This window comes from Brassica napus, chromosome C6 (assembly GCF_020379485.1).
Source record: "Brassica napus cultivar Da-Ae chromosome C6, Da-Ae, whole genome shotgun sequence".
Classification (NCBI taxonomy): Eukaryota; Viridiplantae; Streptophyta; class Magnoliopsida; order Brassicales; family Brassicaceae; genus Brassica; species Brassica napus.
This window is the reverse complement of record NC_063449.1, coordinates 29269438-29296461: the sequence shown is the minus strand read 5'-3', so window position 1 is coordinate 29296461 and position 27024 is coordinate 29269438. Positions and strand designations below refer to the sequence as shown.

Here is a 27024-nt window from a genome sequence, read left to right as displayed (position 1 = left end):
TGGACTTTACGACGATTTCATCCTACGTGGACTTTACGACGATTTAATCCTGCGTGGACTTTACGACGATTTGTGCTTACGTGGAATTAACGAGTGTTATGTTTAAATCCCTAGAATCAGAAACCCGAAACCCGAAACCCCAACCCCCAAACCCCATACCCTAAACCCGAAACCCGAAACCCGAAACCCGAAACCCCAAACCTGAAACCCCAAACCCGAAACCCGAAACCCAAACCCCCATCTTTAATTTTCTACTTCATATATTCCAAACCCCCATCTTTAATTTTCTACTTCATATATATATCCCTAGAACCCCAAACCCCGAAACCCGAAAGCCCAAACCCGAAACCCAAAACCCAAAACCCGAAACCCGAAACCCCATATTCCTTATTTTCTACTTCATATATTCCAAACTCCATCTTTATTTCCATTCCAAACCACAATTCCCACATTTGCTTATTCATAAAACAAACTCCCGGCATTACCTTATTCATAAAACAAACCCCACATTATCTTATTCATAAAACAAACTCCCTCATCTTATTCATAAAACAAATACATCAATCGGATACATCGACATTCTCGTCATCACTAGAAACATCATCATTTTCATTAAACTCGTCTTCAACAGCTTCGACTGTGGCATCATCGGTAAGATCTTCGTACTCGTGATTATGCGGATCAATGAGAAGGATGTCATCAATTTCTTGTTCAGGTTCCTCGACTTCATTTATCTGTTCTTCTTGCAATGGTGGTTCTTCTCCACTGATGATTCGTCCTCGAGGTGTAACTTTGATCACTGCTAACCAATTTATACCTGAATCTCTCATCCGAGGGTATGGAAGGAAGCTAACTTGGTCTGCTTGTGAAGCTAAGATGAAAGGCTCGAATTTGTTGTACCTTCGTCCACCGTTGACATCAACTACACCGAATTTGTTAGACCGAACACCTCTGTTGACGACGGGGTCGAACCATTCACATTTGAAGAGGACGCATTTCAGCTTCAGTATCCCTGGAAATTCGACTTCAATAATCTCCGTCAAGATCCCGTAGAAATCTGTTTCCCCTTTCACACATATTCCATAGTTACTGGTCGCCCGCTGTCTACCATAGTCATATGTATGAAAAGTATAGCCTCGTGTGAAATACATCTGTGATGTGGTGACCTTTACAAGTGGAGATTGAATTACTTCGTGTAACCACTTAGGATAATCTGCATCGTCGTCGTCATAATCAACCTGCAAAAATAAAGAGAATGTTAATGAAATACAGATAATGTATGAAAAAAAAGTTTTAGTTAATACCTGATTCCGCAACCACTTAATGAAGTGTTGATCTTTCCTTTTGTCTACGTCACTTGTGGATATACCAGGAAATGTTTCTTCGACTTGAGAAACAAATAGGCTGTAAAATCACATTTTATAGGAATGAATCTCTCGCAATTATACAATTAATTATACTTATATGTGTTTCGAAGTGTCAATATATGTTACCTTTCAAAATAACGCATCAATGGATCTTCGCAATTGAGTAGAATATAGGTGTGTGCACTATGAGCGTCTTCTTCACTCGACCACCAAACCTCTTTACACTTCCCACCGAGTCGCCCAATCTGGCTAAAGATGTCTGGAACACCAGCAACTGCATATGTTGGCGCAACACCACCATCATCATATCTTCTTGGAGCTCTTCTCCGTGTACGTACTTTTGACGCAAAGTAGTACGATGTGAAGTGAGAAACTTCTTCCGTCAAACTTCCAGCAATTATAGAACCTTCAACTTTGGCGAGGTTCTTTGCTTTTCCCTTCAAATATTTCATGGCTCGCTCATACTGATACATCCATCCGTAATGTACAGGTCCACGAAGCAATGCCTCATATGGGAGGTGGACAGCTAGATGCTCCATGACGTCAAAAAATCCGGGAGGAAATATCTTCTCCAAGTTGCACAATAAGATGGAAATGTTCTCCTGAAGCTGTTCCACAACTTCTTCTTTAAGAGTGCGTGTGCTCAGATCCCTGAAAAATGCTCCAATGCCTTTTATATTCAAAAAAAATTAAACACATTGTTAGTCATATATTATTTTGTAAATTATTGTGATATAATACACTACGTACCTGCAAGTGCTTCATGTACGTTTGTTGGAAGTAGCTCCGCAAATGCAAAGGGCAGTAGTCGTTGCATAAATACATGACAATCATGACTCTTCATCCCGGAGAACTTTTGACCCTTTTCAACACATCTAGAGAGATTCGAAACATACCCATCGGGGAACTTCACTTCTGATGCCACCCAGTTGAACAACACCGACTTTTTTTCTGAAGATAATCTGAATATCGGAACGGGAACTTGTCCATTGCTTTTAATATGTAACTCGCTTCTTGAGCAAATATCCGGCAAGTCCAACCTCGATTTTATGTTGTCTTTTGTCTTCCCTGGGACATTCAATATTGTATTCATGATGTTCTCAAAGAAATTCTTCTCTATATGCATCACATCGAGGTTGTGGCGCAGAAGAAGATCCTTCCAATATGGCAACTCCCAAAATATACTCTTCTTGTGCCAGTTGTGATGAACACCGTAAGAATCTGGCATATTACGAGGGACATGCCAATTACCACCCCAACGAACTGTTTCGTTAGCTCCGTAGTAGTCGATTTGCGCTTCAATTTGTTCTCCAGTTAGATATGGAGGAGGAGTGTCTCTCACAACCCTTTTGTGCCTAAACAAATTCTTGTTTCTTCGGTAAGGATGGCCAATGGGAAGAAATCGACGGTGACAATCAAACCAACTTGTCTTCCTACCATTCTTCAGTTGAAACGCATCTGTCGTTCCATTACAATATGGACAAGCTAATCTCCCATGTGTAGTCCATCCAGACAACATCCCATAGGCAGGGAAATCACTTATGGTCCACAAAAGCATCGCTCGCATCGTAAAATTCGTCTTCGTTGAACAGTCATACGTCCTCACCCCTGTTGACCACAAATCCTTCAACTCTTTTATCAGTGGTTGTAGGAAAACATCCAGGGACCTTTTTGGATGGTTCGGACCAGGTATTAATATGGTCAAGAATAGTAACTCCCGTTGCATGCACATCTCCGGTGGCAGGTTGTATGGAGTAAGAAAGACTGGCCACAATGAATATTGTCTCCCTGACATTCCGAACGGACTAAATCCATCTGTGCATAATCCGAGATACACATTCCGGATATTGCTAGCGAAATCTGGATGTACTTTGTTGAAATGTTTCCAGGCTCTTGCATCTGATGGATGAGTCATCTCACCATCCGTCTGAGTATGCTCGGCATGCCATCTCATCTTTCCAGCAGTCTGCTCTGATTGATACAATCTTTTCAATCTGTCTGTAATTGGTAGGTACCACATCCTTTGGTACGGTACCCTATTACGTCCCCGTCCTTGCGGCTTGAATCGTGGCTTCTTGCAGAATCGACATTCTTCTAGCTTCTCATCATCTCCCCAATAGATCATGCAGTTGTCGATGCAAACATCTATCATCTCCGAAGGCAACCCAAGACTATAAACCAGTTTCTGAATCTCATAATAAGAATCAGCAGACACATTGTCTTCCGGCAAATACTCTTTAAACAAGTCCGCCCATTCGTTCATGCAACTTTCAGGTAGATTGTGATCAGTTTTAATATTCATCATTCTAGCAGCTAACGACAATTTAGAGAGACCTTCTCTACAACCACTGTAAAGTGGTTGATTCGCCGCGTTTAACATTTCGTAAAACTTTTTTGCATCTATATTAGGTTCTTCATCTCCATCATGAGCTACGAATGCATCAGCTACCATATCATGAACCCTATCATAATCTACCATCTCCTCCTGCTGGTAACTATGTTCATTATGCAAATGATGATCAACCGGTTCTTTTTCCTGAAAATTGCTATTACTACTACTAGCTTCATTCTGATCATAATTAAAACCTTCTCCATGTTGAAACCAGATATAGTAATTTGCCGTGAAACCTCTATTTATTAAATGCTTCCAAACATTTTCACGGTTTGCCAGTTTCGAATTGTTGCATTTCCGACAAGGACAGAACATCTTACCACTTTCTTGGGCGAGCGGTGTTGAATCTGCTTGATGCATAAATGTCTCCAGACCCGCAAGGTATTCTTTCGTCACTCTCCCGTTAGCATCTCTATGCATATACATCCACTTCCGCAACTCGTAAATATTCCCGGAGCCAGCCATTTTTTTTTCTTTCACGTTTTTTGTTGTTGGTGTGTTTAAAATGATGTTTAAACATCCATATTTATAGGAAAATTCGAATCTGGTAGTTGTAATTTTGCTATGAATTTACGACGAAAATTAATTAGGTGGGCAAAAAAAACGTGTAACACCTATAAAGTTGGTGGATTCAAAAATTTTCTCGCTAAATACACGTAAACTATTCCCTCGTAAATACCACGCAAAGTTTACGTCGTATTTACGAGGAAATAGTTTTTCCTCGTAAAATACTCGTAAAGTTACATCCACTTTACGACGAAACAGTTTTGTCGTTACGTTACGAGGAAATAACGATGACTTTAGTTTTTCACGTAAATTCGTCGTAAACTCGACGCAAATTTACGAGGATTGTTTTTCCTCGTTAATTTTCGTCGTTAAGCATGTGTTTTCTTGTAGTGAATATTTAGTTATCTTTTTTTCTACATTTTCGAAATGATTTTGGAGCGTCACCACACATGTTATATATGACTAATTGTCTAGTAGAGACTAAAACAATAAACATTGACGCTATAGGTAATAAGATCGTTGCGAATAAAACTTTGTAGTCTAATATACATATGATTGGTGTTATCATCACGACTTTCATGTTATTCCTGATACAGATGTCGATAGTATGCATATGTGAGAATTATATGTAAAGCAAATAAAATGGTTACTAGCAAAAACATCATGGAAATACTAATATTAAAACCTTTGTATAAATTAAGGTTTGTTGGCCAAATCATGAAAATATTGGTCCTCCCACAACTCAACTTGACGTGTTAAATTAGCTTTTCTCTCAGTGACCTCTTTTAAAGCCAGACGGTCATAAGGAGGAACCATGTCACAAGGAAACTCTTCACTTGGAGACATCACCATAGACTCCGCCATGAAATCTCTCCACCTTTCTGTCGCCGCACATCCCAAACTCTCCGGCGTGATCTCCTCCGCATCCGAAGGAACATTTACCTTACATTTCAAGAGCTTTGCATACTCATTGAGCAAATGAAACATATAGTCATACACATACTTCATGTTCACCTCCTCTCTTATAAACCTACTCCCTAGCTCTCCAATCTCACGAGCCTACACAACAAAAACCACGTTTCAATTAAAACAAAACAAACTTTAAATGTTAAATGTTATAAACCTTTAATTAGATAACCTTGTCCACGTGGGTATTGCCCCAATGTACGGCGAATTTGAGAGAAGTACACTTGGCGTCGTCTCTGATTGGCCAGTAGTGTTGCAGTGGCATCATTCCTCGTATGTAAAAGTCGTAGAACCTTGGTTTCACGTATAATGTCATGGAATCACATGCCATTATATACTTCTCACTAACCGACCATGCCCATCCTTCTATATATATCTTGTATCTGTGGGTGCACTGGTTCTCTAGATTTGAGTTCTTGAACCCTTCTTTCGTTTCTTTATCCCAGTCCTTGAAGAACATTTTTAAGATAAGTTATCTCATATACATGTGCAAGTGTATAAACTAAATTATTTTTCTAAAGTGAAACTTGGTAACACCTGAACATAGAGACGAGTGTTCCATTCTTCATTTTCCGAAACGTTACACTTCAGAAGCTCTCCTCTTGTAGGGTCCACATAAGGATTACCTCTCCAATAAGCGTACGCCACGCGGTCCTTCCATTGCGTTATATTGTTCCCTTCTTGTATTGCCTCTAGCGACTTCCCCCATGGTTTTATGTTTACTTCAGCCCTGGCACATTAAAAGCCCATCTTATAAATAAGGTTTACTAATGATAAGCCCAGTATGTAATAGAGTTAGCTTACCAGCCCCAAAATGACCAATCAGGGAAGACAATATCCAAGCTAGCATCATCAGAGCAGTAACGAAACAGTGGAGGTGGATCCTTGTTTTGTTGACCTGTATAGTCATCAGATCGGACGACAGGACGATCGTCAGCGTCGAACATAAGGTCGAGATCAGGCAATTTCCCCGGGTACCACCGTAACAACTGTAGGATTCCCCACAGAGTAAAATCATCTCTCGTTTGAATTGACTTTCTGTATCTCTTAACGTACGCCTTGCCGCGGTGGATCACTAGTCTAAAATGCGCTGTTTTGCTGGCTTTCTCAACCATGTCTCTAGTTATTCCTGTTGCTTTCCACGGTCGTAAGTCTTCGTGGATCCAGCGGAAGTAAGAAGGACAAGACGATGGTTGTGAACGGTTGGGATGTAATCTCGATGTGATATTCTGAGAGAAAGGAATCTGATGTGTTTGATCCTGAACGTCGCATTGGTAAGGGAACCTAGGTTTAAATCTCTTTGGTATTAGTTTGAAACCTGCGAAAGCATTCTAAAAACTAAACAAAGTTAATATGGTATATAGTGTTACGCTATAGAATGCACAAAATATTTGGATTTAAAACTCACAAAGTTTAGATAGCCAAGGAAACCCAAGAGAGCAGCTGATATGAAGAGAGAAGCAACGATGAAAACAGTAGATTTCAGGATGTATTTTCCAGGAAACGGCAGCGTTTTGCGTTGTTCATCGTTGTTGTTCGTCTTCATGCCTTCCACTCCTTGATGCACGAGTCTAATCGTTCTTTCATGAAGTGTAATAAAAGTTACAAAGACTTAATTAATATATAATGAAAAAGAGGATACGACATGGAGAAACAGTCAAAAGACCAAGACAAAAAACTAACGATAGAAAATCGAGGCATTGTTTTTCAATTAACTAGCTGTTGATTTATTGAGATAATGACTTGGGATATTATAATGTATAGACAATGATAGGTTAATGGGTAGATAAGATTGGTGTATATGTCTGCTTAGGAGTCTTTACCTATGTGGTTGATATGGTTTGATTAATAACATAAGATAATTCAGTAATCAGAGAAACCCTATTCTATATTGTTTTTAATTATCACTAAACTCCCAATCTCGTTAATCTCGTCCATTAACCCTCACCTATCCCCAGGACCCCAGCTAGCCCTAATCTCTAGAGACTTCCATGCATTGTTTATATCAACTTACCAACGTGTCTTCTTTGGATTTTAAGAAACGAGTGATGATCTGATCTAAGTTTCAATTATAGTATCTCTTATATATTAATTGAGGATCATTTAAAAAGTTATAATCTTAAGTTTGTACTAAATAAAAGAAAATATGCTTAGGTGTCACTTAATTAGGATGCCAATTTAACTTACGTGACAGTTTAAGAATCAATTGAAAAAAATGTTGGTCCAAATTCAATTAGTAGGGAACATTATATTAACTCAAAATATAAAAAGCGTGTATTCTTTCCTTACATAAAAGTTACGAAATTACTTAATATGATTAATATATATATATATGACAATTAATGAATATGAATAATAAAGATTTGATAACAATTTTTTGCATCTCTCTTCATTTTTGTTTAATTTTATATTATTAAAAAAATTAAACAATCACATTAACCATATAATTAAAAAATTAGATTTTTTCTTATATGTTATATTTTAAATTTTTTTAAATGACTTTAAATTACAAAAATAAGGAAACCTTATATGTTATATTTTTCTTATATGCTATATTTTTTCTTATATGCTATATTTTTAATTTTTTAAAACGACTTTAAATTACAAAAAATGTAAGTTTTCCTTAAACATACGACTAAAAGCATTAATACATGTATCAATTCGATGGTTGATCTGAAACCTTTCAAAATCATATGAAAGATAAATGTCAAAATAATTCAACTGTGGAAACAATACTGTTCCACTTTTTCAAGAATATTTGCGGTGAAAAAAAAATAAAGATGTTGTGTCATAATTTGTTTAATATTCAATCCGATCAACCCATGATATATTAATTATAGTTTAGTTCCACAATTTTTAATAAAAATTGATCCGGTCCATCGAAAATAAATTATATAATAACAACAAAAAGATATTGTATATGTATAAATAAAATGATCAAATATATATATAAATAAACCTACCCAGCGCATTTTTTATCCTAGTTATACTATATACAAGTAACAGAATATATTACGGGTTTTGTTTTAGATCACGGCTTTTGATTGGAGATTATAAATAAAAATAATATACTATACTCAGCAGATGTATCATTATTCAAAACATTAAATGAGATTAACGTGGTGTGTTGTCAGAAGTGTATATTCTACCCATAACTGCGAGAGAGCGTGCTCAATCAAACGTTTAGTAGCTGACCTAACCTCGACAACTCTCAGACTCATACGCAAACCATGGTCAAAAAATAATTAAGCACGTTCAAGTTACTAATTTTCTTACGTCCATTGTTAAAGCCAATGAAGTACGATAGAATTAGAGCTTAAACTCCGCTTGTTTGTTTACGTAAGAGTACTAGTAGACGAACGGTAGAATTAAAAGTTTACTAATTGGTATACAAGATGGGCCGGGCCAAACACGAAAGGGAATTGAAAGCCCATAAGTTTATAAACCAGCAAACATCTATGTCACACAATTCTCAATATAATAGACAAAATCTTCTGGGTTATTTTATCTTTGGTCACTCAAACCTTAGTTGTGAGGTATACCTTGACTTTCGGGTCTTCGAGTCGGGTTCGAGCCGGTTCTTCTTAGATTCGTATCTTTCTAAACATTTGGATCCAATATGTACTTGTAAATATTCGGTTTGGATTCTGGTCGGTTCTTTTGAAATCCAGATAGGTTCAGATCTATAATTAAAATACATGTAAAATACCTGCAATTTTAGGATCTTTATCGGATCCGGATCGGGTTCGAGTATTTATGATATGAAAAATAATACGAAATATCCAAACCCGATCAAATTTAGTCAAAATATGTCATATATATCTAAAATTTTACAAAAAAATTTAAAAACTATTAATAACTAATATAAAAAAAATTAAAACTCTAAATTTTACAATTAAAGCTTAATTTTTTTGTAACACTTACATTTAAAGCTTCACGTTACTTGAAAATGCTACAAAAATAATAACAAAGATTGTTAACAAAAAAAAGTATTTCAACTAAATCATAAAATAAAATATAGAAAATAGAACATAAAATGTCATAGCTCCCTCTTTATAAACATAGATCATCTCTTTTGGAGAGTCTCCCCAGCGATGGAAGATCATCAATTTGCGTGGATACTTTGGTATATTTGGAAAGGAAAGAACAATAAAGTTTTTAGTAATCTGGACATGGATCCAAGGGACACGCTCAAATTGGCAGAAACAGAATCAATACTTTGGGCTGACGCACAGGTATTGACCGGAAATAGGATTGTATCCCAAGTCGAGGTTATGACTCTCCCATCAATTCCGGGGAGATTGTGCTTTACAGATGGTTCCTGGAAGGAGAATGAGATTTTCTCCGGGCAAGGTTGGCTGAGCACTTTAGAAGGTTTTGATGGGCTGTTGTGAGAAAGGAATGTCCGGGCTTGTCTATCTCCTCTACATGCGGAGATAGGAGCACTACTCTGGGCAATGGAATGCATGAAAAACTTACGCCAATTTCAGGTTACGTTTGCAACAGATTGTTCTTAGTTGGTGAAGATGGTTTCGGAACCAGAAGAATGGCCAGCATTTGCAAATTATTTGGAAGATATTAAGACCCTGAAAGAATGTTTCATACGATCAGAGATTATCTATGTACCAAGGACGCAAAATTCAAGAGCGGATAGCCTAGCACACAGTGTCAGGAAGCAACCGTCGTTTGTCGTGCACATGGATCAAGATCTTCCGGAGTGGTTCACAGAGTCAGTATGAGTATGTAGTTTGATGTCAAAAAAAAATGTCATAGTTTTGGATATTCATATTTTTAAGTCGGACCGGTATGAATTGGTTCTTATTAGGTTGAGTATGTTCGGTGGGGTCTATACGGACCGGTTCTTTTTGGTTTTTTCGGAGAGAAGAATTTTGAATTCAATAGGTACTTGTAAATTTTTTATTTGGTTTTGTATCGGATATTTTCGGGCTGGTTCTGATTCAGATTTTCGAGTCCAAGTAAAATGCCTAAGTCTGGTTGTGAGATAGCTCTTTGATATTTTAGAATAAAATCGTATAAAAATGGAAGCAGGCCCAATAGATAAAGCCTAGTTTATAGTGGGGTCACGACAAATTGCGTGAAAAGCTCCACATTTTTAGTCTTACGTGGCATTATTAACAGTATTACCTGTCTGTCGGTAACCTGAGTTTTATATTCACGTACATCGCAGTTTACGTGATCGACAACAGCTTACTGGCTTCACAGCCGTAAGATCTGATGACATTTAAAAATCAACGGATAAGAAAAGAAATAATTTTAAGCCAACTAAATGCGAATTTACATAGACAATGATCACTAAAGATCAGAAGACCAAAGTTTGAATCTCTCTTTAGAATTTAGAAACCATTGATAGAAACACCAACGTGTGACTCTGTGTAGCTACTACCAATGTTCTCTTCCAAGAAGCTCATATCATCATCACTTATTGGGAAATCAAGTAGAAGCTGAAGAGCAGAGTCTGATGAAACATCTTGAACATTGTTCGAACATGGAGAAGAAGAGCCAGAGCCATGATTAATCCCCATAACAGTCTCTTTCCCTACAAGTGCAGATGAGGAAGATGTTGTCCTCGAGCAAGGGCTTTGACTTGTAGTAGTAAGGTTTTTGAAAGATTCACCAATCTCTGAGTTCCATATGCGTAAGAAGTGATCACATTCATATTTCACTTCACAAGAAGGATTAAAAAGCATTGACTCTCTAGAGAGTCTTGCCTCAGCTTCGAGCCTAGCACTTTCCCATTGAGCCATGTGGCGAGTTGTTTGTGAAGCTGAAGCTTGTTTGGCTAACCCATGTGAAGGTAACGGCTCGTGGGTTTTGGGATCAAGACCCATACTTAGCATACGTTTCTTCAAGTGAGTGTTCCATAAGTTCTTGATCTCGTTATCTGTTCTCCCTGGAAGCTGTGCTGCTATAGCAGCCCACCTAACCCCAAAGACAAAAAGAGAGGATTCAAACAACGAGAAACCGAGTTTTATAAGACAATGTAGAAGCAACCTGTTGCCAAGAATGGCGTGAAGTTGGACAACGAGTTTCTCCTCCTGGGGAGTGAATGGACCTCTCTTTATGTCTGGTCTTAGATAGTTCGTCCATCTCAATCTACAACTCTTTCCACAGCGTAGTAAACCTAATAAAGATGAAAACTATCAAGAACCCTATTTTTTTTATAAAAAAAGGGAAATTGCATCCTATATACAACAAAAAAAAACAAAAATACACTAACTAACTAAAACTCCCCTCTGTCTCCTACTTTCTCTTCCTATCTCTCTACTCTCTCTGCTAAAATCTAATTTTCCATTTTTTTTTGGTTATTTGGCAAATAAGCCCAAAAAAAAACTATCAAGAACCCTAGCAGTGCTTGAGGCTGAAGGAATAAGCTGGAAAGTATGTTTTTTTTAACTGTCTCGAGAATCAAACAAAAGACCGAAAGAGGGAAGAATGTGAGATTTACCAGCTTTCTTTGGAAGTAATCTCCAGCTTCCATGGCTGTTTTTATTGATATATTCAACAAGAATCTCATCTTCTTCAGGAGTCCATGGACCTTTCTTTAAACCTTTCTTGTCACAGCAAGGCTTTCTTCCCATTTTGCTCACCTCGCCTAGCAAAATAACGAAAACCCTTTATAAGTTCTGAAGCTTAAAGAAGAAGACGAACACACAGAGAATGAAAACTTTTCATGATCGTATAATAAAAGTTGTAAATTCATAGAATAGACAGACAAACCTCCAAGTGAAAAAGGGGAAGATAGGATCAAAGTGAGAATTTTAGAGAAAAAAGGTAAAACTATTAATGTGTGTTTGCTCTAGTCTGGTTTTTAATGTCGTAAAGATGAAACAAAAAGCCAAAGGAAGGGTTCTTTATATATAGATGATATAAATAAAATGAGGAATACGAAAAGAGGAAATAAATACGATTGTGTGTATGGGAATAGAGAAGCAAATAAGGACGATCAGCGAGCTTCGAGCCGGCCCTGGCCATTTATTACACGCAATTTTTGTACAACATTTACGGCATTGTGTATTTAATGTTTGTGAAAGCAACAGCAGGTTGTTCAAAAAACAAAACATTTTTCCAAGATGCAAGATATCAAGTAGAGCTTTGAGATTTTGATTGATAACAATGAAGGTGTGAATATGATATAGATACTAGTAGTACCCTCGTTAGGGTTGTAGAATACAGCTAAGGCAAAGTAAAGAAGTGGGCTAGGGATTTCTCAGGTTTTCAATTTGCAAGAAACAGGAAATGAAAAAGAGAGCAACATTTATTGTCATTTTTCTTAGAAAAATAATTAAAGTTAGTAAAGAAAGGAGCAGAAGTGGAAGTAATGGAGACGACAGGGACTTGTAGTCTTGACTCTTGTAGACTTTAGAGCCCAAGGAAAAGAAGTTTGATGCGACAAACAAGGAGTATAAGAGCATGTTTGTTCTGGATCTATTAAGTTGGGTCTCTTATCATAATATAACATACGGTATCTTAGCTTTTAACTAAAAAAACTAAGAGACGTCTCTTAAATAAGAGATATAAGAGACATGTTTTAGTTTTCTAGTTAAAAGATAAGAGACCATATCTTATATTACGTTAAGAGAACCCAACCTAAAAGATCTACGATAAATATGCTCTAACTTGAAAAAAAATGAAAACGCTCATGATGTTAATAAATAATAGTGAACAATGGCCATATATATATACATATTCTTTCTTTACTATTATGTAATTTTTGTGTGATAAGTTATACGTGCTTGAGCTTCTTACTATTACTAGTTGTTTATTACTACTAAAATTTACAGAATCCACAATGGGCCAGCAGAGAGTCGACACGGTCAAGTTGCCTAGGCTTAGGGATCACAAAGAGTCAAAGAAAAAGAAGATACTGTTTGGTCATGACCTTGCAGACAATAGGTGGGGTTCCATTTATTATCCCCATGAATGTGGTCAGCTACAAGTCAAAGCCGTAGTTTCATACAAACATATTCCCGAAAGTAAAATTTTCTAAAATATTTACGTTTATTAAAAATTTAGTAAATATTTATAATTTTTTTTTTTTATTTTATTATACACTTTTCAATAATTTTTCACCAATAAAATTTGATCAATTCAAATATTTTTATTAAATGTTTTTTAAAAATATAAAAAATCCTTTAAACATATAAAAAATCTATTTTTGTGGAACAAATAAAAAATTTAAAATATTTTACTTTTGAGAACGGAGGGAGTAGATGTTTATTTACATGAAAGAATTAAATGCGACTTATCTATTCATCAAATAACGAGACATCTCCACAGGAATCTGAATCACATGAGTTATATTGTAAAAACAAGCAAACCAAAAACAAAAAATATCTTGAAAACTAAATTCTCAACGGATAACAACTAAGGAAACAATAAGAAGTGCAGCTTTCACTAGATAAAAGTATAGAACCCAACAGGGAAAAAAGTACGAGTCTTATGTTGTCTTTATTATTTCTTGACTACCAAGTCAAAGATAAATGAGCAACGTTAACAAATTTCATTAGAACCACCGAAACAAAGTCTAGAGAAAGATTAGAAACCAAACCGCACTGGTTCATATCTGTAACGAGTCGTCTTTACATAAACCGCCAAGCATCAGTTCCCTCATCTCCTAATATAGCTTGAGAAACACCTGAACAATGCGGCATAATATAGGTCTTCAGATGCAATCAATGTTGAATTGCCAAGAGCTAAGAAGAAGAAAAATTGCCTCACCATTTTCATCAACACTGTCAGGTGGAAGCATTTCTCGTGCGGTTACAGGTTTACTGACAGTAGATTGCTTGATCGATATGAGAAGGAATTGGTTTGATTTCAGTGCCAAGTTCTTGCTCAGTCTGATACCTGTTTTCAAAACATATGATAAAAATGCCTGAGAAAACTATAACAAAAACGAAAAAAAAACGACACGGTAAGAACGTTGGAGAGGAAGAGCGACTTACATTTTGAAACGATCCTCATATGTTACCAAATTCAAAGCCAAGCCAAGGTGTCTAAACCGTCCTGATCGGCCCACCTGAACATTTTCACAGCATGAACTACGAAGACCAAGGTTGTACTAGAGAAGCTATAGCAAAAAAGAGTTCTTGTTTCGACCTACCCTGTGTAGATACGACTCAGATGTCCTCGGAAAATCAAAGTTAATCACTACATTCACAGCTTGAGTGTCAATTCCACGAGTAAACAGATCTGCACCAGTCATTTTTCAGTATTCAGCATCATCTACACTTGATCATTGTTCAAAGTACATGTTCGAAAGCATACCAGTGCAAACGAGATTTCTGCAAGCACCATTGCGGAACTCATGGAACACTCTATTCCTATGGTCTTGAACCATCTTCGCATGAATGTAGAAGCACGAATAACCGAGTTCTGTAATTTTCTTAGCCAACAGTTCGACGCGGTTAACAGAGTTGCAAAAGATTATCGATTGGTTTATTTGCAGCTGCAATTGAAAACGACAACCAGCTCAGATCATCCAAATCTGAGTGGCAGAGAGTTATCTGGTTACGGGGGATTGTTTTAGACATCTGACCTTAGAGAAAAGTGTGTTGAGGCAGTGAACCTTCTGTCTCTCCTCAACAAAAGCGTAATATTGTGACTCCCATTAGCGTGAGTTGATCCATGAGATTGATAACGTATGGTTTCCGGAGATGCCGATCCTTAAAAGCCTTCACAGTGACAGGAAATGTAGCCGAAAACATCAGAAACTGACGATTCTCTGGCAGAAACTGTATCAATTCCTCTAGAGAAGGTTGGAACTCTGCAGACAAAGGCTTGTCGGCCTGGTAAGATAGTTTGTAAAGAGTTAAAAACTTTGAAGCTTATGGCACAATAAAACAACTTCTATTTAAAACTTTAAAACTGACTACAGAAAGTGGTAAGTATAGCAATGCATTTATATAGAGTAGGATGCAATCAATCAGAAAACTTGTTTTTAGCAGTAATTCTACAGTTTTTTTTCATCACGCTTTTAGCAATAAATCACAAAACAAAGATATAGTACAAGAGCTCACCTCATCCATCACAAGCATCGTGCAGTCTTTCAAAACACACACTCCCTTTTTAGTAAGATCCAATATTCTCCCAGGAGTTCCAACGAGCAGATGTACAGGTTGATGCAACCGCATGATATCACCTCTGTTGTTATTCATCACAATCTCTCTCTCTCGATCTCGGAAAAACTAGAGACAAGATTTACACAAAAACTCAAGCCTCTACAAGGAAAATGAGAACCGCCGTAACCTAGAAATCTAATTGCTCGTGCAAACCCTAGGGTTTTAAGAAACTGATCGTGGGACTCAGGGCGAGATCGGAGTGTTCAAATAAAACCACAAACCGGTCAGCCAGAGAACGGAGAAGAGAAAACGCGAGCGGCGAAGAGTAACAGAAAATTTTCTCTGGGAAAGTTAGTTACAGGAAATAGAAAGTGACGAATACGCTCTCCGGCGTTCTTGTTTAGGGCGTCAATGGATTTTCCTCTTCTTTCAGACTTTCGGCTGTTCTTGTTTATAAACATGACCCTTCATCTTTCTTTACTTTATACTATTACCCCTTCATTTCCGTTTTTTCACCAGTATATCACTCTTTTCTCTATGTTTTACATTTATGACCTTTAACTTTAATTAACAAGTTTAAGATTTTTCAGACAAGCAAATGCTTCAACATGATTTATTACAAAAAAGTACGATCTCTAAGAGCACATGCAACGCGAATCCGTAGGTGCAATCCTTAAAAAAAAACAAATATTAAAATATTGATTTGTTGGTTTCTGTGCCGGATCGAGATCGAAAAGTCCGAACCTAAAGATTGATCCAAGTGAAGTATTGTTACTGTGTCGCGGGCTCCACGATACGTGGCGGTCCACGATTAGTTTATTTATTTTTTTTAATTTTCTTTTAATTAGAAGAAAAAAAGAAAAAAAACTAATAAAAAAATAAAAAATCACATAGGAAATCGAGCCATATCAGATTCACCGTTGCGGTTGGTCTAAGAATTTTATTCAATCGTATGTAGTACGGAGTGGCTTTCTCAAATGGTTTACTTCTTATTGTGTTTAAAGAGTCTAACCTTTGTTCAGTCTTCTTTTGTTGTGATATGCGTTTGAATTTAATTCTCTGCTTACCATTTGTAATGGCCGTATGTTTTTATAAATGAATGAATGAATTTACAATTATAAAAAAACTAGATCATTGTAGAGAACAATGACCATATTTAACACACTTGGTGCTTTCGTTTGATTAACTAAAAATCGACATTAACATTGTGAAACTATGTTAAACAACTCAAAACAATTATGTAACAACCCGCCCCGTGGGACCCAGGCTGACAGCGCTGCAGCGCACCGACCCCAACCCCTCCATTATGGGAACTACCTGCCCCATAATTAGGTTGTTGGTAAGATTCGAACCCCCGACCTCACCCTTTAACAGCCTTCCCACAAGACAAGCTGTCACCAATTGAACTTCAATTGGTGACAGCTTGTCTTGTGGGAAGGCTGTTAAAGGGTGAGGTCGGGGGTTCGAATCTTACCAACAACCTAATTATGGGGCAGGTAGTTCCCATAATGGAGGGGTTGGGGTCGGTGCGCTGCAGCGCTGTCAGCCTGGGTCCCACGGGGCGGGTTGTTACAAATTAATTCTGGAAAAAAAACCCGTCTAGTCCACCTGATTTTGAATCAAATTCACCAAATCCGAACAATTTCTCTTGAGTTGGTAATTTAGAAAAAAAAATGGATCCATATTGTATTCTATTATTTGACATATGCTATGCTGAATCTTTATATTAAGAACTCTAGTCTATAATATTACTATTAAGAACTCGAATATGTAATATCTATAATATATTAAAAGGGGAGTACAAATTTAAATTACCCCTTAGTTTTACAAGTTATTTACAATTACATGCCACTGAACTTATTATTTAACCTATATTTTAGGATTCTTTGTCTTTTCCTCTTTAATTAATACATTTCCAGAATCTAATATATTAAAAGGGGAGTACAAATTTAAATTACCCCTTAGTTTTGCAAGTTATTACAATTGCATGCCACTGAACTTATTATTTAACCTACCTTTTAGGATTCTTTGTTTTTTCCTCTTTAATTAATGCATTTGCAAAATCAAATTCTAGCTATAAAATCATGGAAACAATAATTAATAAATTTAACTTTTAGTATCATTTGTATTTTCCTATTTTATTATATATATGTGTTTGGAAATAATTAATTTTATATATATATATATATATATATATATATATATCGTAGTTAAATACATACATTATATGATAGGAATATAATAGATATTTCCAATCACTCACGGCAGCGCTTGCGGCTGTTCTGAGCGTCTGAAATCTCTGGAGGATCTGCTGCAGCACATTACTCATCGACCTTGTCTCCCAAAACAGACGGGGCCGATGATGCTGCCAATCCTACGTCACCTTCACTGCTTGGAAGAATGTTCTCACTGTGCTCCTGAAATACATGAACGTGATGACAAGTAAAATTAGACAACCTTGCCATGGTTCTCTATGATGGTATCTTCAGTGATGGTGGAGATAGTGAATGTACGGTGATTGCTATTAATGGCTTCCATCAATTTGAGAGTTCTCCATGTTTTGGGCTAGATCTTGGCAAGTAGCTATGAATACATCAAACACTATGTTGCTGGCATGTGATTTGAATCGACCTAGAGAGCCTGCAACAACATAGACAGTGATGTTCTTGAGTATATTGAGCTCCACCAAGCCAGACACACTCGTTTTCAACACCTCGTTCCCTATCTCTCTTCTAATTACTGCCATGTCCCTCGATGCAGTTCACCGCAGCAGGTTTGTTAATGTTGGAGAAGAAGTTATCTGACCAATAAATTTCAAGTTTTTAAGTCTCAAGATGACACTAAGCTAAAAGACATTGTTTTAAAATCAAACCAATAACATACAAAAGGAACTCACCAGAGATTCCGATCACATCCATGTCAGGGGAATCATCGCTGAGGAACTCAATAACATTATGCACACCTTTGGTTACCATGTCCATCCCCACTGCACCACACCGGTGTTACAACTGAACCATACATAGCCATTTTTTCCCTGCCAACGTAAAGTGAACAGGTTGTAGCCTCGTAAATCTAATTGACATGCATCCACAAAATCATTATTTCATCAGCAAAAGTTTCATTCTTGAGTCGAACCACACCACAAACATAAAAAAAGTTTACATCTTGGTGGTACCTGTTAAAAATGACAGCCGACGTTTCAAAGTGATCTGGATTCTCCTAGGAAGGCTTAAGTTCCATAGCACGTTGGCACGACAAAAACCGGACAATAGGCGCTCTAGTTGTACCGTCCTTCAGCTCCGCCTGAGACGTACCCAGCCTTGCAGCCTCTGTTAGTCCTAGCAACCAAATAACTTTCCGTTATAGCCCATCAGAACAGAGTTTACATCATATTAGTTAATCGGACAACTTCAAAGTGATCAATCAACTTTCACGATCGACCCCCTATCGTAGCGATGGATGGTAGTGATTCACACGAACTGGGATAGAACCGTGGATCTCGGAATTCTGCCCAGAGAAACATACGCTTAAAGTATTAAAACTGATAGCTTGAATATTGATTAAATAAATATGGTATATAGTATTCCATAGAAAGTCAAATTGTCAATACCTTTTCCTGGGTACTATGTTCTAGGCGGAGAAAGGTGGCGGGGACAACGACCGATTAAGCAACAACAACACTGGAGGCGACATCTTCGAAGGTTGGCTAAAAGCTGCGACAGTTTAATTTAGGAGTAATTTAATAAGAGATATGGGTCTCAAGGTTTGTTTGAGGAATTATATATACTGAGACGGATCGTTTCAGAGGTGAAACGGTACCATAACTGATCGTTGGAGATATAGAGAGGTGAAGATGAAAAGTTTCAGAATTTTTTTTGATAAGCTAAAAGGGTAACGCTTCGGTTTATCGGTGGAGACAGAGTACTATAAAAATCCTAGATACATACAAAAGAGATTTAGCCCACTTATAAGTTTTATTGGGCCAGAATGCGGATTTTACTAAATAGGTTTCGATGATCAAAGTTACACGTGAGTATTGAAACATTACAGTTATGTGTGCGATCCACTATAAGAAATCCTTCATAAATATATATTAGTTTTGGTAATCAATGTGCAAAGTATCCTTTAGTTTAGTGGTATAAATGTTGGTATTTATATCACAGTAACCCGGGTTCGAGCCACAGACTTGACATTTTTTACACTTTTTAAAAGTGGGGCCCACTTACATGCTGACGTGTTGCATCAAGAGTGATGAAACTGGCTCATTATAATGTAGATTATTTTACTATTGTTTAATCTTCAGAAAGGATGTAAAGATATGTTCTTGTGCTTTGTTTTGCAGCCATTGATCCGGATTATCTCTGAGAACATCACCAACAAAACTAAAGACATTGCCAACTTCGAAACTATGATTCAACTCGACTATTGAAGTTCACAAATTTAGGCCATGTGCTATTGACCTTTCAACGTCATAAAAATGGTATATTTCATTTCAATAATAACAACTTTAAGCGATCACTCGTCCAGATTAGGGAACGATCACTCAGCCAAACTTAAGGATATGAACACGCCAAAAAGGGAGAACTAATGGATTGAATGGTGACACAAGAGGGGCGGAAAGTCTCTTGATACTACCAGACTACAGTTGTTGGTTGATATGACACACAACTCCAACAAAATAAGGGTTTCTATCCGTTGCTTGATATGACGCACAAGTCCAACGGAATAAATAATTAATCAAATCAAGTTTCTCACAGTGCTCTTGAATGTTTGTGGACAAAGGCGTAGGAGTTGTGCCGGGATCAAAGCAAAGTTGGTTCTCCATGATGATGGATGTTACGCTTGGTGCTTCCGCTTCAAAAGTTGGACCAGGTTCGTCTTCCTCACCAAAGATGGGACCTATATCATCGTCCATGGGTCTCCTAGTGCCAATAAGCGGTCCTTGATGTGAGTAGTCGAATGGCTCTTCCTCAAAATCCTGTGAAAATAGAACAAAACTACTCGGATGCTCCGGTTCAAAACAAGTTAGTCCATTGGTCTCTTCATCATCAAACATAAAATCAGATTTTGGAGAAGGAAGATCACATTCATCCTCACAAATGATCAACTTTCAATCAGCTCTTCATCGTATTCATCACAAATTGGTAAAGAATCAGAAAAATCTTTTAAATCTTCAAGGTTGTTTTTAGGTTTACCTTTGGGTTCTTCACTGATGAATATTGATGATTCAGCTACTGGTGCATGTGTGGTTGTGCTCTTCTTTTGGATCTTGTTGACGCCCATAAGGGTTTTCAGCATCTCCTTCTCCAAGTTATCACAAAACTTTTGGACATCAAACTGAAGGAAACGCTTCCTTTGATCAGCTTCATCTGGACGTTTTGAACTACTCTTTGCACCTCCTGTTTGGCATCTTATATGGTCTTCTCAGGGTTGGCATTTCCTACACAGTAACAAACTTATCAAATATTCAACAAATTTTGAGATAGAGATTTAAAGATAGTTTGCTGTTGAGATTTTTCGTTGCTACTCTTCTTGTGAAGTCCAAACATCTTTTTCCCACACAAGTGTTTCTCTCGGATTTTAGTGGTCACTCAAGAATCTCCTCTCAAAGTTTTAAGAGAACAAATCAAGTAACCCAATGGCTTCTCCAAGCAAACAAGAGATGAACACAAGATAGGAAGATAAGAGAATTGGTTTTGAAATCCGTATTAACCACTCCAAGGCTGGATTTCTCCTCAGCCAGCAGGATTTCTCCTCAGCCAGCAGGATTTCTCTTCCACCACCTGGCCAAATAAATCAAACTTTTGTTTCTCTTTTTTTTTTATATATCTTTTTTTTTTTTTTTTTTCTTATATAGAAGAATGGTGATAGGTAAGGTAGTGGCACAGATTTGAGATAGAAAGAAGAAGATGAAGTGTTTAGAAAATGAAAGATGAGAAGATGGATAAATTGTATCGGTTGAGTGGCTCTGATACCACTTTTCAAATCAATCTTAGAGAAAACACATGAACCATGCAACTCATCAAGCATGTCATCTAGCCTAGGAATGGGATGCCTATACTTTACCGTGATGTTGTTGATGGCACGGCAGTCCACACACAGGCGCCAAAAGCCATCCTTTTGGGTATAAGGAGAACTGGCACGACACAAGGGCTGATGCTCTCCCGGATGTAGCCTTTCTCAAGAAGGTCACCAATCTGTTTCTGAAGTTCCTTGGTCTCTACCGGATTGGTTCGATAAGCTGGTCGGTTTGGTAGAGATGCACCTGGAAAAAAATCTATCTGATGCTCATTGCCTCGTACTGGTGGCAATCCCTTGGGATTCTCACCTGGAAAAGCATCAGAAAAATCCTGCAAAACATCTAGAAGCTCACTCGGAATCTCTGGTGCAAGGTGAGAAGAAGATGAAGCCATAAGAAATCCTTTATACACAAGTAAAAGAAATGGCTTTTGAGAGTAAAGAGATTTCCTGACCTGACTTTCTTTGATAAAGAAGTTGGAATTTCTTTTAGAGGATTCAGGTTCATCGGGTTTGGGCTCTTTGTCACGGTTCCTCTTGAGTTGGACCTGGTCTTGGTGAACCTCCAATGGTGTCAAAGGTACCAACGTGATCTTCTTTCCTTTATGGTCAAAGGAGTGTCGGTTTGTGAACCCATCATGAACAGCTCTCTTATCAAATTGCCATGGACGGCCATAAGAATATGGCAAGCGTCCATAGGAAGAACATTGCAAACAACCTCATCCTCATATCGTCCAATGGTAAGGGGGACTGTGACTTGTTCCTTCACATACTGCTCTCCAGCCTCATTAAGCCATTCCAACCTGAAAGGACGAGAAATAGGCCGAGTAACAAGCCCAAGTTTCTTTACAAGGGTGTCACTAGCCACATTAGTGCAACTACCTCCATCAATAATCAAAGAACACATTTTTTTCAGAGATAAGACAACGAGAATGAAAGAGATTCTCCCTTTGTTCTTTGTCGTTGGTTTTAGGCTGCACACAGAAGGATCGCCTAGTGACAAGGAGTGGTCCGTATGCTGGGTAGTCGAGGCTGTCCTCCTCATTAAAGATCGGACCAGAATCAGTGTCAATGTTCGGGCCAAAGTCATCGACCAAGTGGTCGTCCACCTCATCAAAGATGGGGTCATCCAAGGGGGTCCTAGCAATAAGTAAGGGTCCATGATGTGGTTAATCAAAAGGCTCTTCTTCCTCATCAAAGATAGGATCCAAATCGTCCTTGTCCTCCTTTTCATCCTCGGACTCAACTTCACCATTCTCCATGAGAATCATCACCCGTTGGTTTGGGCAATTTTTGGCATAGTGTCCTAAAGCATCTAATGTCTCTTGCTCGGCCAGAAGTCTCCACTGCTTTTCCCTTGTCAACACGAGCAGGAACATCAGTCTTAAAAGCATTGGTGTTGTGGAAGAAGACTTACATTTGTCTTGATAGCTTGGTTTAGGAGCATAGGCTGGTTTTGAGGCAATGGCCGGTTTTGAACAGATCTTCCTCTTGACTTGCTGTTCGATCAAGATGGCCTTGTGTAGCATCTGCTTAATAGTAGCATACTCCTGAAGCTTCATACGATCTTGGATGCCACGGTTGAGACCTGAAAGAAATCGTGTCATAGTTGCATCCAAATGCTCATCTACATCCGCCTTGATCATCAAGATCTACATCTCTTGGTAATAGTCTTCCACGGACTTGGTACCTTGAAGCAAACGTCTCAGCTTTTGGTGGAGGTCACAGTGATAGTGAGTAGGCACAAATCGTCTCCTCATCAGCATGGTAAGCTCATCCCATGTCTCAGTTGGCCTTTCACCTGTTCTCCTCCTATGAGTCACGACTTGATCATACCAATTAATAGCATAGCCAGAAAATTCAGTAGCAGCCAATCTAACTTTCTTAAGATCATAAAAGTTTTGACAATAAAAAACGAGTTCAATCTTTCTTTCCCACTCAAGGAAAGCATCAAGATCGTTTTTACCATTAAAAGTTGGGATTTTCAGTTTCAATCCTCCTAAGCTATCATCAACACGATCAGTTCTAGCAAATGGATTGATATCACCTTGCTCTCGGTTTCTATGACCTCTTCTAGGTCGGTAGGCTGATTCTGACTTCATCCTCTTGAAAATCCTCCTCTTGGATCTCATCATCGGACCGGTTGTGCCTCCTTGGGCTATCTCTCCTTTCTCCGGTTCTAGGATGAGTATGTCGGCTGGCCTGAAGCTCATCAAGCCTTTGATGGACCTGATCTAAACCTGCATTCATCAAGTTAGACATTGAATCATTCAAACACTACAAAAAATATAAGTATTGGTAGCAGTTCGCAGTAGCACGAATTCACCAACTACTAAAAGTGCCAAAATTGGAGCACAACTCTATCGTAGCATTAAATTCGCGCTAAGAAAAAAATTTATCAAGTGGAAACACAAAAATCACCGATCTTATTTTTGGTAACACTTTGATGTGAAAATTTTATTTTTGTCCGCGAGCACTTAAAAAATATTCATTATTCCCTCTGTTTTTTTTTCTCTCTCTTCTCTAAAGGTGATTTTTTTTTTTCTTACTTCAATCTATCTATCTCCTTCCGTCATCTTCTTCAATCATAAACCTCACACATTCTTTGTTGGAAAAGATGAGCAAACCGGATTCTTCTTGATCAATTCCATGCCAATCGAAGAAACTGATGTCACCTTGTTCAAAGCTCTCGACTTTATGCTATGCACTGCGTTGTTCGTATCTGGATTTCGGTCTTTGTGCGATTTTCAACTTGATTGGTGTGTATGAATGAGTTCTCTTCCTGCTACATATCTTGTTACATGTGTCTAAAGCTCTAAAGATTTGAACTTTATTTAGGTAGAGTATGATTGCAATCTTCAAAGCTCTTAAACTAGCTCCCTTGTTAAGTAGAACTGAATTGAGTTTGAGTAGCTGATTATGATTGTGATTCTGATTATTGTTCACCATGCGATCTGCTTGTGCAGGAGGAGATAGAATACTTATCCTTCATCTTGTTTTTTCTTTCTCAATCAGTTCTGCCTTCATTGGGTAACTAAGACACCAAGGTCGAGTAAGAGATAAGGTTATTCTGATAACATGGAGACTAAGAATGAGAATCAAGCCAACGAAGCTTTTAAAGGTTTGTACTTTTTCTTAAAACATTATCGTTATCTTTTAAAATCATTGTTGACTCTTGAGAGTCCTCTTTTGTTTAAGCAAAGTGGCTTCTGTGAATTTTTGTGATAGATATCAAATATTTACACAGAATTGGCAGGTGCATAGGAGAGTTTCATGGAGTTCTGGATATCAAGACTCTATCACTTTGCTCCAACATCTCTGGTCAGATTCTGTCCAGTCTCGTCATGAGCCCACCCAAGGTATAAATCATGTATATCTTGCCCAAGGAGAGTCCAAGAAAGGTGGTTGCTAGTGGATCAGTCTCATCTGTTAAGCATCTTGCAGTATGGTTAGAGGTAATTACTTAGTTTTACTTTTATCAAGTGCAAGTCTTTGATCTTGTTAGTCATGTTTATTAATATCGTGGGGACAGGATCTGTAAGGTGATGGTGTTGTTTTCGACCAGCTTGAACATTTGGAGCTTGCTACAACAGTTGAATGTCCACACTGGAAAGTTTTTGTTGATGACGTATGTGTTTGTTTCTGAAACTCTTCAAATGATGAAGAGGAGTAACTTGCTAAGTACACACTCGCGCTGAAGATTATGTTAAGTAGAGGTGGCAATGAAGATTATGTTTAGATTAGTTGAGGTTTATTTTTTTATTTGTATTTTAGTTTAGTGTAAAACGATCTTTTTTGTTTTGTAAACAAATTTCAATTTATAAAATATTTTTTTTGTTTATTTGTATAATTTTAAAAAAGTACAAAACATAAACTTTAAAACTTCAATCTTTTCATAATATAACCTTAATTTTAAATTTAAACTCAATATTAATTATTTTAAAATCTGATTTTAAATTTTAAATCTATACCATATACCCCAAACACTAAATCTTAAATCTACACCCTGAACCCCAAACTTAAATCTTACATACAAAATAATAAATATAAATTTTCAAACTTATAATATATATTTTAAACTTAGATTCCAAGTATATTCTAAAACTAAAATCATATATTTAATTCTAAATATTAATCCTAAACCCTAAACCACCTAATTCATATTAACCTACATCATAAATTCTAAATTACAAATTTCAAAAATTTAACTTGTACTCTAAATTCTAACACATACACTATAACTATTAACTTTAAATACAAAATCTAAATTATAAACTTAATCAAACCCATACCGTGTAAACGCCAAACACCAAACTCTAAATCCTTTACAATAATTCTCAGAAAAAATATTTTTTAAAGAAAATCATAATTATATATCATAATTGACATTTTGTAACTTCAACTTGTAATTACTGAAATTAATAATCACTTGATCTTCAAACATTAGTCATTGTAAACATATAAAATTATATGTTAAACTTAACGAAGTGTTGAAAGATTAAATAAAAGAAAACAAAAATAAATGAGGATAATCTCTCTATCTCACATTCTTTTAAGTTACTTTTTTTTATTTTTTTTAATAGCAATCCTCGTGATTCTTTCCTATTGGTTAATACAAGAAAGCGAGGATAACTTGTTGTTGTAATTGTGATGAATATAATCTAAGACATAAACATTTTGCTTTTTCAATGGGTGTTCTCTCTCTCTCGATCTCTCGATCTCAGTTCCTCTCCTCTTCTACCGTCGTAAACCTGAAAAAAATCAAGGTTCCATCTTTTCTTCTTCTCTAGATCGTGGAATAAACCCTAAGAAAAATTCAACATCTTTTACGAAGCGTGTCGACTCCACTTCTCACCTCGTTGGTTCACGTCTCGAGCCCAAGAGAATCTCCAATCGAAACCGAATCTGACATCGACTAAGCCATCGAGTAAGTTCCTCACCGGGGCTCCGATTAGGGTATAGATTCGTAATCTCTAGTCCGTCCTTTTGATCGATTAATGTTATTTTTTGTGTGGTGGTGGAGCAGTTCCTCTGGCGCTGATGATGGCAAAATTAGCATTTCGGATTTAACTAAGCCATCCGAGCCTTCTCGTTTTCCACTTCTCAATGGGACTACTGGTGAGATCTCCCTGTCTTCTTTCCATTTCTCTATCTATATTTCATTTTCGTCCACTCTAACTCTGCTTCTGTTCATTGTGTTTTTTTTTCCAGTAATATGGGACTCGAGGAAGCAGAAACCGACAATTAAGTAAGTATTCAGTTCTTTAAAGTGATATTAGCGGGGCGCTCTATTCTTGCTACAGAAACCTTGATCTGGCTATCAATCAACAGCTTTACAGAGCTGAGATGGAGGTGGTGGCATCGGAGGAGGTTGTGCGAAAGAGTTGGGGTTATTTTTTGTATTTTTTTAGATTTAGTAAACCAAAGTTGTAAACCGGTTTACTTTATAAACCGAAATCAGTTGTAAACCAAAATTTTAATATTAACCGAAGTCATTTGCAAACCAGTTTAATCTATAAACCGAAATCAATTGTAAACCAAAATTAATTTTAAACCAGATTAAATCTCAAAATTAATTATAACTAATAATCAATTTTAATTCTAATTATAATTTTCATTTTTAATTTTTATTTCAATTTCCACGGCACTGAAATCTGTAATTATAAATTATATTACAACACGAAGAAAGTGC

The 27024-nt window shown here is 37.1% G+C and overlaps 2 protein-coding genes and 1 pseudogene across 3 annotated transcripts; all 3 read right to left on the bottom strand.

Moving 5' to 3' along the window:
- Positions 1-4761: 4761 nt before the first annotated feature.
- On the bottom strand, positions 4762-6861 carry LOC106432703 (O-glucosyltransferase rumi homolog). The gene is made up of 5 exons (XM_013873547.3): positions 6641-6861; positions 6037-6563; positions 5770-5962; positions 5405-5680; positions 4762-5325 (listed from the first exon to the last, which is right to left on the bottom strand). The coding sequence occupies exons 1-5, from the start codon at positions 6776-6778 to the stop codon at positions 4963-4965; spliced, it is 1497 nt and encodes a 498-aa protein (XP_013729001.2). The 5' UTR covers positions 6779-6861; the 3' UTR covers positions 4762-4962.
- Positions 6862-10487: 3626 nt separating this feature from the next.
- On the bottom strand, positions 10488-13288 carry LOC106432723 (transcription factor MYB17-like). Of its 2 annotated transcripts, XM_022711560.2 has the most exons (4): positions 11971-13288; positions 11699-11845; positions 11245-11374; positions 10488-11172 (listed from the first exon to the last, which is right to left on the bottom strand). In XM_022711560.2, the coding sequence occupies exons 2-4, from the start codon at positions 11829-11831 to the stop codon at positions 10587-10589; spliced, it is 849 nt and encodes a 282-aa protein (XP_022567281.2). In that variant the 5' UTR covers positions 11832-11845; positions 11971-13288; the 3' UTR covers positions 10488-10586. The 2 variants fall into 2 exon arrangements, with proteins under 2 accessions (XP_022567281.2, XP_048616204.1); XM_048760247.1 differs by having other exon boundaries at positions 10488-11374.
- A 334-nt stretch (positions 13289-13622) lies between these two features.
- LOC106432722 lies at positions 13623-16123 on the bottom strand (annotated as a pseudogene).
- Between the last annotated feature and the right edge of the window lie 10901 nt (positions 16124-27024).